We start from the raw sequence: 12,924 nt of genomic DNA, 5'->3' as shown, positions 1-12,924 counted from the left end.
TGCGCCACGGCTGCTCTTTTTTAAGGGAGAGCGTGTGTGTGTTGGGTACACCCCCTCCCCTCTATAGTCGGTTTTTTTACGTATTTAGTTGGCTAGTCGGGTACTTGACACAATTCAGTCGGTTAAATTTTCGTTTTGATGAGTTTTTTTTTTTTTTAAAGAAGCCAGTCGGTACTTTTTGAGGATTCACCCTCCTCATTTTATTCCTAGAATTATCTCTGAACACAGTGAGATAGTAGAAATGGCAGCCCAAACCGATTAAAACACTTGGCACAGTACAGTTACAGTTTTGTTTGTTTATGGTGTTTTATTTTTAAAGATGTGGCAAAGAAAAACTTACTCCGAATCGGCAAACCATAAATCAAAATGATACCATGCATACCTTCAATCAATCATTTTAGAACCGAATAATTCAGCTGCAATTACATTTAGATAATTTGTGGCAAAGTCCTAAAGTCTTTTCTAAACTTAATGCAACAGAAGGTTAGTAAAATCTTTACTAAATTAACACAATACACAATTAGCAAATTTATTAAAAATTACTAAATAGTTTCTTTTTTTTAGACAGATAAATTTAATCGATGATATTGTGACCCTAAAAAAAAGTGAAAAAAGCTATACAACTAAGTATTGATACTGTCTTATCTGAACAAGCAGAGATTGAAAATTAGTTAAATATGTTAAACATCTAATAAGAAAAAGACTTATCGACCAATTTTAATATGCAAAATCTAAATGGTCAAATAATTCTTCAACGGACTTATGACTGTTGATAAACATGTTGAAAAAAAATATCGGACAAAATGAGTCATTATGAAAAATGAATAAGAATAATCGAGAATTAATTACAAAAAATATGGAATTTATTCAATTTGGTAGTGATGGTGGTACTTATAGTGTGTGGGAACTTTTGTGTAGTAGTCCTCTGCATTACGTTGATATGGCATTATTATCTGGCAAAAAGTCTCTTGCATTATTTCAACATAGTTAAACTTAATTGTTTACATTTGTTGTTATCACTTACCAATATTCCACTTTTACACGTATTAGAAACTGATGTAGAGCAGAGTTGTTAACCGGAAGATTTCTCACAATTCTGGAAAATTTCTTTCGAAAGGATATTGAATATCAGGAATTTTTTTTTTTCGTACCGAATTTTACAAAACAAAAAAACCCGTCTATGTTCATTTCGCAAGTGCTACTTACGAAATGTAGCCCTTTTTCAAGTTGAATTACGAAATAAAACTGTTTTGCTACATACGAAGTAGCGCTTAAGGAAGTCGCACTTGCGAAACAAGCTCTTTCGCTAAACGATGTTTTGAAAAAAAAAATTGTTGGCCAAACGGATATAATTGTGAAGCAATTTTAACATAGAAGCTTACTAGGATTTTATAGGCGCTACAAGTTTCAGAGCTGTAGCTAGTCTGAAAGGTAGTGATGAATTAATTGCAAGAATCAGTAAGAACTGACAACTGCCAAACAACACTTAAAGTTCAATTAAACTTTGTAATGGAACCAAATATTTTACAAAGTCTTTAAATATGAGAATATAAATAGTAAACATTCACTTCTGCTAAGCCAAAGGCAGTAAACTACCAAAAGTCGGAATTAAACCAAAGTCGGAACTTGATAAGTATATACATAAACACTGGCATAAAAACATGTTGCAGAGGTAGCGTTGCCCTTTCCGTCAAAACTAACTCAAAGTGTTAGATTTTTCCATCTATATATATATATATATATATATATATATATATATATATATATATATATATATATATATATATATATATATATGTATATATATATATATATATATATATATACATATATATATATATATTTATATAAATATATACATGTATATATATATATATATGTATATACATGTATATATATATATATATATATATATATATATATATATATATATATATATATATATATATATATATATATATATATGTATATACATGTATATATATATATATATATATATATATATATATATATATATATACACATGTATATACATGTTTCTTTTTAATTTATTTGCCATTAATCTGTGAAGACAAAATAAATTTAACCAAAAAAAACACACACTCAAATCACAAATAAACAAAAAACAATGAAATCATAGCAAAAATCTAAACAAAATAAACAAAATCTTAATTAGGATCTGAAAAACCAGACATGAATACAACTGAGATGTTAAAGTTAGTAGATAAACCGATCTAGACCAGTCTTATGTTTAATAATGTTTTCTCTGTCAGCAGGCTTAACAAATAAATTGGAAAATGACTTAACAATAAAGTTTCAAAATGACTTTACAATAAAGCTGTGATATTTGTCCAAGCTATTTGATTATCATCGGTTATCAATTCATGTTTACAAGCTATTTAAAAGCTAATTAAAATTCTAAATGAACTCTTCTTAAAACACTAAATAATAGACCCTTTAAACAGCAAAAAACGAGTTTAAAAAGTTAATAAAAAATCATAATTTACACTATTTGTTAATTTCATAATGCTTATATAATTACAATTGGTACGAGACAATCGCGTTTTACGGAACCGATAATTATGCTAAAATTTTGCGCCACGATTTTCGTAGTCTCCTCAAAGTTATCGTGCTTAAGGAAGGCTTTGTGGAATAACATTTTAGTATTCGTTATCAACATAGATTATTTTTAGAAAGAAGAATAGTTGAATCATTAGTTTGATTTGATTTTAATTATACTCACTTGAGATATATAACGAGTTTATTGATGTCAAAATTTTGGTCGTACTTCTGTGGTGAAATTAATGTCCAAGATATAGTCTTTTTTGTTTCTATTCGATTTTTGTTTTTAAATTATTCATTTATCTTTCAAATTTCGTTGAAAAATAATATGTAGCAGTCACCCTATTTCTTGCTGCACTTTTGTTACCTAATTTACATTTTCCCTGATGTTAGCGCGGGAGACAGAGGGATCCATTGATTATATTTATATATAACATTCATATTACTATTACTTTTAGCCATACTTGACTTATGTCATAAATTAATATTATAAACTTAGATATTTTTATAGTGAAAATATAATTTAAAAACTTGTAAATTTAAAAGTAATTGTTTTATTAAAACGATTTTTAGTAAATAATAAAATAAAACTTAAATTTTATATTTCATTCAAAAAATAAAATGGAGAAAGAAAATAAAGGTTTCACATAGTATTTCATATCATATTCATAATATAAATTATATATCAATCAAATTGGTTATCATATCTAACTTGAAGTTTGAAAGTTGTCTTCATTTAACAAGGAATACCTTTAGATTATAATTTATAACTTATAAATAAGTTATTTCTATATAAATTTACTAAACTGTTTTTAAATTATTACTTTGCCACTATCTAAACCTTTATGTATAAATTAAATTTTTTTTGCTGTTATAGATGCTCAAAAATGTCGTGAAACGGCGTCAGCCAACAACATAAGTTAGTCACTTTCTGTATTCAATAGCACAGTAGTTATTAGTATTATTAGTATTATTATTATTATTATTGTTATTATTGTTATTATTATTATATACAAGCAGTAAGCAACCCGTAATACGGGTTATTAGTAATAAATCATTGCTTATAGTTAACGACAAAAAATGACTACATTAACATCACTTAAGTTCTTCTTAAAATCTGTTACACACAGCAGGTACTATAAAAAGAAAGTCAAGTAAAGCCTGCTAACACCTAAAAAAAAGAAATGAAAAATAATTACAGTTTTTTAATTACAAAAGTATCATTTGCATTTTATTGTTAGTAGAATTAGGATAATAATATAACAGAAAGTATAAAGAATTACAAAATAGCTATAACAGCCCAGCTCTATTAACACAAAACACAGATACAAAAGCGCATAGCATAAGATATTTGTAAGCACAGATTACAGGATTACTATGTCCAAAATAATTAAAAAAAAAAAAGATTATAAAAAGGCTACACAACTTAACGTAAAAACACGGCCAAATAACATCACAAGTTAATAAGATATTTGTCAACTAAAATACTTGAACTAAAGACTTTATTTATTAAAATATTGAACAGTTATGGTTAAACAATTTGAAAAACTATATCATAAAATAGCAAGCATCTCCTAAAATATTTTATATACGTGGTCATTATCAATTGTGGTATTAAGAAATACGTAAGAGCTCAGTAACTACATGTTTTATTGATGCTCCCTGTACTGATTCTCATCAATTGGGTTCTCTTCACAAATAATATTTTGCAATTAAAACATTAAATCATTTAAGCAAAGATCATTACCACATTGTCGCATTCAAAAATTTACCGCTGCAAGTAGATTATAGATGTATAATTGACAATATGTCAGCGGAACATCTTGATTTGGCCTAAGATTACCTATACGATGAAAAACTTGAACATGTTCTAAAACATGGCGGTCCATGATTTAATGAACTACATTAGCTTTAAATGAAGCAAAAGAAAAACCGACATTATAATTTCTAGTATATTTAAAAAAATTCAGATTGGCATTTCCATCTGAATAGTTTCCTTTACATAAATTTTCTAAATCTTGTGGAAATGATGAAGGTTGCGACAAAACTATTTTTCCATTATGTCAACATAAAATATGGTTTTTATCAGGAAATTTCTTAGCACCACAATGCTGACAAATATAATTCATTGCTCCTAAATAAATATAATCTGTAATAGTATTACTTCTTGCTACACAATGCATCCTTTTGTATCTAGCAGCAATTCTACCATTTTGTCGATTATTAATTTTATCTCGCCTAATCCTATCTTTTACATTTCTAAGACAGTTATTTTCAACTGGCCTAACCAAGCTCTCCTCATTATGAATTGAATTATTTGCTGCTTGCCAAGCAGCATTTCTAGCATTTGTCGATTATTAATTTTATCTCGCCTAAGCCTATCTCTTTCATTTCTGTGATGAATAACTTGCCAATTAACATTTCCATTTTCCAAACTAATATCTGCTTCTAGCCTAATATTATCCATTTAAACTTCACTTTTAATTGAAAGTAGTAAAAAAAAATCTTAAATGAAACCTGAAGATTGTGATCTTTCCTATATAATTTTTTTTCTACTCTAAATAGCACACACAAATAATTTTTATAAATAACAAACTGTCATTAAAAATTAATTATACAATTATCGTATGACTTTAAAAAAATATATATTAGCTAGGAGTTGTTTGAAAAAAAAATAATTTAGCAAATAATAATAAAAAAATTATTAAAAACATACAATTCTAATAATAAACATACTGCTATCATAGAAAAATTAAAAAAAAAACATTAAACCCACTTTTTCAATTTTAAATATTATTTCTTCAAAAAAATTATTAGTAAACATTCTTCAAAAATTCACAAAACTTTACAATATTTTGTTCTTCAATACCACATAAATAGATCATCCGATAAATCTAAAATAAAAAATATAACGAATAAATAAGAAAAACATTACATATAAAAAACGAAAATCAATGTACCTTATAGAGAAAAGCCGTTGTGATTTACCAGAGTAGTAGTTGTAAAATATTATTATTTCATGTTAGCTTTTTCAAAATAATTTATGCCGAAACATCATGATTACAAAATATTTATAGAAAAATCATTTAGTAAACAACGCTAAAAACAAAAATCAAATTGAAATAAAACAAATTGTTTTTATGGCAAAATAATTTGTCATGGCTTTTAGTGAACGTTTAAAAACATTAATTTTTAATAATAAAATAACCTATTTATCATTTTTAACAATAGACACCAACGTGAAGGTAAAATGCCTATCAACTCAAAAGATAACAAAAAAACAACATCACAGCAACAACACGCAACAATAGCACACACCATAAGTTAATATAATATGCATATAATAAAACTTAAAACGTAACATAAAATTAATATATAACAGAAAACAAGTAACAACATTACGCAAAATGTTATTAAAATACATTATTATGTATTTTTAGAATAATTAATAACAAAGGCTTGAAAACACCCAGACCTAAGGCAGTAACAGTTTGACACTAAACACTGTTGCGTAACCCTCTGTTATAAGTACATCACTTGGCTAGCAAGGTTGACAAATCTTGGTCTACGCGTTTACTAAGTAATAGCAAATTGAAAACATGAAACAACTTTAAAGCACATATTACCACATACACAAACTTATCAAAAAAGCATATATGCAAACAATAAACATGTGCAAACAAAAATTTTAAAAATGACGCAAGAAAATTTAAAAAGATTTAAAGTAAAAAAAATAAATATATACAAACAATACTCTTGACCTTCATTTTTTTGTTCATAAGAACTGTAATCCTCATAACAAAATGTAACCTTTACATAAAATAACATGTGACATGCCATGTCAATGTTGGCACAAAATTTTAATTTATTTTTCTAAATTTTCTAAATAAAAACAAAAATAGGTAATAGCATCACAGAAAATTCAAGGTCGTAATAACCAATTTTATGGAAATAGCATTAGTATAACTTTAAATAACATCCATACCCCTATTTTCTCTCTAAAAAATTGAATAATAAAAACTGTTAAAAAAAAAAGCTAAAAGAAAAACTAAAAGAAAATTAATATGAGTGATCCTTTTTACTTTATATCTAATAAAAATGTTATTTATAACAATTTTCTATACTTACTTTAATTATAATATGATCTTAACAATCATTATTTATCTTAATATGATTCTTTATGTAATATTCTAAACTAATAAATAATAATTAAATTCCAAAAGGAAAAAAGTTTAAATTCGCTTAAGAGATCATTCTCCAATGACCGCGTGCATTTTGAGAACGCGCACTTTCAAAGCCTTGTAACTAATGAAACGACGTTAAACGGTAAACGTTAAACGTTTTCTTTAGCAATTATATTTGAACTAGCAGTAGGCAACCCGTAATACGGGTTTTTAGTAAATAAACTATTAATGATTTAATTTTTATTTGTTGTCTCTAATGAAATATAAATTTAATAATACTTTTTTAGTTGTGCTTACTTTTATTTTTCTTGGTTTCTTAGTTAAACAAAACTGTAAGCTTCCTTAAAGATACAGTTAACCATTTATTCCGAAACGTTCGAACATTTAAATGCGCAAATCACAAAATCGTTTTGTTAAAATATGACTTGAATTACATGCCTAGATCATTCAAGTCTTATTCAGTATTTAAAAAAAAAAAAATACCGTAAACCAATGTCGATTTACTTTATATTAACATATATTTATTTCAGCATTCATCCAATCCAAATTTATAATAATGCAGAAAATATTTAGCGAAATATGTTCGGAATATATTTTGCCTTGCGTTTGTCTTTACTTTGCGTCAAAATTATTAGTTTTATTCAAACCTTTTTATTAATTTTTGTATAAGTCAGGTTGATAAAAAAAGCAATTGCTTTTACTCGATATTTTTGAAGTAATTGATACGCTTCACGTCAATACAAATTTGAGCAAAATCGATAAATATTTTCACATTGGTGAGCAATTAGTCTAAAAGCGTTGAGTAAAAGCAATTGCTTTTTTTTATTTACCTGCCCTAATGAGCTGAAAAGGCTATAAAAGAGATGTTAAAACCATATATAGAACAATTATGTTCACTTTAATAATAAATTTTTTTACAAACGTACACAAAAACTAAATTTATTTACATGATAAATAGTTAAATATGTAACAAAAATATTAAAAAAAAATCTATATAAAACATATTTTTCTTAAAAAACAATTAACGTAGAAGGCACTTGCCCAAATGAGGTATAATAGCCGCTATCTCCAGGACCGAAGAGTCAAGCATAGCCTATTGTAAAGAAAACCATATTAAAATAATTATATTTATTATCGATAGGGACGACGGTTAAACATTAAAAAAGCTACGTGAATCCATGCTAGTAGGAAGTTATAGAAAAATAAATAAAAAGTAAAAAAAAAAAAGAAAAAAAAGAAATTAAAAAAAGAACAAAATAGAAAGATTTTTAAAAACTACTTAATTTTGTGAGCACTTTGGCTATGGTGTTCATTGTTGAAACCAATAATATCTTTATTTTTAATGAAAAGCCAACTCGTTTAATCTCCTTCAAAGAGCAAAAATATTATTAACACTAAAGATAAAAAAAAAGAGATATAAGCAATTGTACTATAGTAATATCAAATGCTATATTGGCTTTTAGTGAATAATTAAAAGCAGCTAGAGAATCTACCTGTAATCATTTTTAATGATAGACACCACGAGAAGGTAAGCCAAGCTGTCTATCAAAACAAAACATTACAACAATAACATCACAACAATTACTTTTTTGTTTAATTGTATAAGTTTGCGTTACGTAACTTATAGACGATCCAAACACCTTTTGGCACTAAATGCTCACAGCTCTGCTAACTTAAGCTCTTGGCTGGCAAAGTTTCCAATCTTGCTGATCGCTAATTTAATTTTTTTTCTTTTTAAATAGATTTTTAGTTATAAAGAATAGCCGGCTAGCATAACAGTCTAGCTCTACACACACTGCAAGTCACTTGCTTGGCTAGTCTAACAGCCTAGCTCTACATACACTGCAAAAAACAACACTTGCTTGGCTAGTTTAACGGCCTAGCACTACAAACACTTGCTTGGCTAGTTTAACGACCTCGCTCTACACATTTGGCTATGAATTATAACACTAATAACTATTTAAAAGCAGTGATAACAGTAAGCAAAATAACAAAAACTGGTTGCATTTTCTATATTTTTTAATTTAAAAAATTAAATGTTTAATATTAAAACAATAATCATTTAAAATTCAAGTATATTGGTAAATAAAACATTTTTGAAAACTACTTATTAAATACTTCAAAATTTATGCTATTTTGTTAATGCAACATTTGGAATTTTATGTGGAATTTTGGAACAAATGTTTAAACAAAAAAAAGGACAAATGATAAATAAAAAGTACAATTGATATATTAAAGTATAATTAATAACTAAAAGTCATTACATACATCTTGTATGATATGAATGATTAGAAATGTGAAAAACCTAAACTATAAATTAGGAACATTAGAAAATATAACATTATTTGTGTAACATTTTTCACCGACCATACCTTGAATGGTATGTTTATCAATTTTGAAAAAGTAACTATTAAATGCTCTAGTTCTTGAACATGCAACATATAGTTGCCCATGAAAAAAACACGTTTTTTTTAGATATACACCAACTCTGTCAAATGTTTGACCTTGACTTTTATTATTTGTCATTAAATATGCCAATCTGACAGGAAACTGACGACGTTTCAGAACAAAAGGTAAATTAGAATCTGATCGAGCCAACCGATTTTGAGGAACAAATACTCGTTTACCACCGGAAACACCTGTCAAAACCTGTCTGCATCAATATAATTATTTTGAAGAGCACAAACTTTCATTCGAGTGCCATTGCATAACCAAGCTTTGAGATCTAAATTTCTAAGTAGCATAATTACACAACCAATTTTTAATTTTAAACAATAAGGAGGCATACCTGAAGGAGTTAAGCTGTTCAAAAACTCAATAGGAAAGTTATTTCTTTAATTAAAGTTATCAGTGTCAATTTGATCAGCACTTAAATAAATTTTGACTTTACCCGGTAGACATTCAAGTACCTCTTCATTGATAATGAATCCACATTAGTGGGTGTTAAAATGACACGTTTAGAATAATTTATAATAAGTGAAACGTTTAGAATAGCATTACTTCTTGCTATAGAATACATTTGTCCTTGTCCAACAGATCTTCTTACATTTTGGTGATGATTAACTTCACCTTGATTTTTTCCGCTTATTTCTTTCATTTTGGCGACGATTAACATCATCTCGATCAAGCCTATTTCTTTTATTTTGGCGACGATTAACTTCATCTTGATTAAGCCTATTTCTTTCATTTTGTAAATGATTAATTTCATCTCACCTAAGTCTATTTCTTCCATTTCGTCTACGATTATTTTCAACACGCCTTATAGCACTTACATTGTCTTGTAAATACACAACTTCATCTAGCCTATCATCCATTTCTTGTCATCACTTTCATTAAACATATTTATCATAGCAACACTAATTATTTCTTTATTTTACTACCCTAAAGTTAACAATAAAATAAACTTAATAAATAACTAAGAAGAAAGAAACCATATATGCAAAATAAAATTTATTTGCCATCATGAAAAGTAATACACCTGTATTACTTTTTCTTAAGTTTATTTAATTTAAGAAAAACCTGCAACTATATTAGCAAAGACTTATAAAAAAAAAAAATTATTTTGTGTCTAATAAAAAAAATTCCGAAACAAACAAATATCCTTTTTTATTAGAAACAGTAAACTGTTTCTTATAAAATAAATAAATATATATATACATATATATATATATATATATATATACATACATATATCCTTGAAGTCGCAGATAGCGTCAAAGTTTATGTGTTGGGAGAAAACATTGAACAAAACGCATAATAAAACTTATAAATGCGTTATGTACAAAACAAGTTATTAGCGCGGGTTTGTAAATCCATCCAACACACAAACTATGACGCTGCTGCAACTCCAAGGATATATATATATATATATATATATATATATATATATATATATATATAAATATATATATATATATATATATATAAATATATATATATATATATATATATATATATATATATGTATATATATAAATTGAACTATTTATTAGTGAAAACATATGAAATCCAAAATTTTCTTTATAACATATATAGTACATTTTATAAATAAACCTCTACAATTTTCTTGGTACAACAACTTGATTAAGATTAATAACAACTCTGTAAACATGAATTTTCTAATAATCTAAATCTTAAGAAATTATAAACAATTAAACTTAAATAAAAATGTATGAAAATGATTAATGCTATATTAAATATAGAAAAACAAATATATAATAACATAATTATATCCTAAACAACAACTCATTCATGCAAGACAAAATATTATACACTTATTGAAAAACCAGAAACATTTTTTTCAAAGAGCAAAATTTTAACAATACTATAGATAAATTTTATTTATAACAAAATGTTCTCATGGCTTTTACCCCGATTATTAAAAGCATGTGAAAGCATGAAACTACCCATAAATATCTTTTAACGGTAGACCCTATCTAAGAATTATAGTAACTTATATTTTCAATATTAACATCTTTAACACAAAGATTTAAATTTAAAAGTACAATTTAAAAAAAGATTACAATAAACTAATTACTTAATAAAATTTTAAAAAGATTTAATATTACCTATCATTTCAAGCAACTAAACATTATCTACCCAATGTCTACTTTAACGTTTTTAACTCGTAACATAAAAGGTCATGACTTCTTGAAGAAAACACTTGGTTAAGAAAAGTCTGGAAACTACTTAAAAACTAAGAAATAGTGTGTTCTACAGAATACAGAATTGTAACTCATATCGAACAACAGGTATAACTATGCGCACTAATAAAAATATTATTCACTGTGCTATTTCAGATAAAAGTCACTAATTTATGTTTCTGCTTGAAGAAACTATATTAATGTATTTATATTAAGAAACAAAATTAGCGAGTTCTAGTAATGAAACTACCTATTAATCATTTTTAACAACAGACACTAACATAAAGATAAGCCAAAGGTAACAACATTACGCAAAAAATTATTAAAGATAATGTTATGTATTTTCAGAATAGTTATATTGAAGGCTAGACTACACTTAGACCTAAAGCAGTAACACCGCTTGACTGGTAAGGTTGGCGAATCTTGCTCTAGATCTATATCTCAAATATATTGTGTGTTACAGTTATACTAACTATAAAACATAATATTTTTTTAAATTTTATATAACATATAAAAACACCTCATTTAACAATCGTGTACACATTAGATAAAATACATTTCATGCTATTATAAAAACATTTATATAAACACATTTATAAAACAACTATATAACATATATCATCACATACACGTATTTATCAAAAACTTTTTAACTTTTTAAGCATAGTATAAATATATATGCAAACCTTTAACAACTATAAAACAACATTTAATAGCATCAATTATTTTTAATGTAACAAAAAATGCAGACTACAAATCACAACATTGGAATGAAAAAGATGAAAACAATTTAAGAACAAAATCAAAAATTTCTAATAAACAAAAATACAGATACCTTAAAATGAAGCATAACACAACATTCTTTTGACAAATTCCAGAAGAGTTTTTTTTAATTTTTCTATTCCTTATAATTTTCCTAAGAATATAAAATATACATATAGATATAGAGAAATATAAAATAGATTGAAATAAACGCAAACTTGTGTATATAAACTTACATGACCACATACAACAGTCTTATTTTATTTAACTTTTCATATTAAATTCATAAATAAAATTTTAATCCTATTATTCTTTCTGCAAAAAATAATCTTAATCTATAAATAATCTAATAATCTTAATTAATCTTAATCTATAAAGAATCTCAATTCTTCTAAAAAATGAAAACAGGCTATAAAAATTCGAAAAACAAAAACAACCAACAACAAGCAAACGATTATTTAATTTTTATTTTAAACAATGAACAACATCAATTCTTCATGAAAATAAAACTATATCAGCTCTAGATCGCTTGCTGATCTTACTCGAAAGACCGCATGGAATATATAACCGCGCATAAAAAAAGTTTGGAAGCTACTTAAAAACTAAGAAGTAAAGTATTTTACAGAATACAGAACCGTAAGTAACAATACGAACAATAGGCGTAACTATGCGCACTAATAATAATAATATTCATTAGCGTATTCATATTTTTATATATATATATATATATATATATATATATATATATATATATATATATATATAATTATATA

General features: G+C 25.8%; 1 protein-coding gene across 1 annotated transcript; it reads right to left on the bottom strand.

Moving 5' to 3' along the window:
* Nucleotides 1–9,056: 9,056 nt before the first annotated feature.
* Nucleotides 9,057–10,060, bottom strand: LOC136091156 (uncharacterized). The gene is made up of 2 exons (XM_065818139.1): nt 9,960–10,060; nt 9,057–9,399 (listed from the first exon to the last, which is right to left on the bottom strand). The coding sequence occupies exons 1-2, from the start codon at nt 10,058–10,060 to the stop codon at nt 9,057–9,059; spliced, it is 444 nt and encodes a 147-aa protein (XP_065674211.1).
* Between the last annotated feature and the right edge of the window lie 2,864 nt (nt 10,061–12,924).

The sequence above is a fragment of the Hydra vulgaris genome, chromosome 14, assembly GCF_038396675.1.
Source record: "Hydra vulgaris chromosome 14, alternate assembly HydraT2T_AEP".
NCBI lineage: Eukaryota > Metazoa > Cnidaria > Hydrozoa > Anthoathecata > Hydridae > Hydra > Hydra vulgaris.
Note: the sequence above shows the minus strand (reverse complement) of the source record. Positions and strands in the feature narration are given on the sequence as shown.

Coding starts and splice junctions, on each gene's coding strand:
- LOC136091156 (XM_065818139.1), bottom strand. CDS start 10,060: ATGGATGATAGGCTAGATGAAGTTGTGTATTTACAAGACAATGTAAGT. Junction 9,400..9,959: donor AATGGAAGAAATAGACTTAG/GTGAGATGAAAT, acceptor ATATTGATGCAG/ACAGGTTTTGACAGGTGTTT.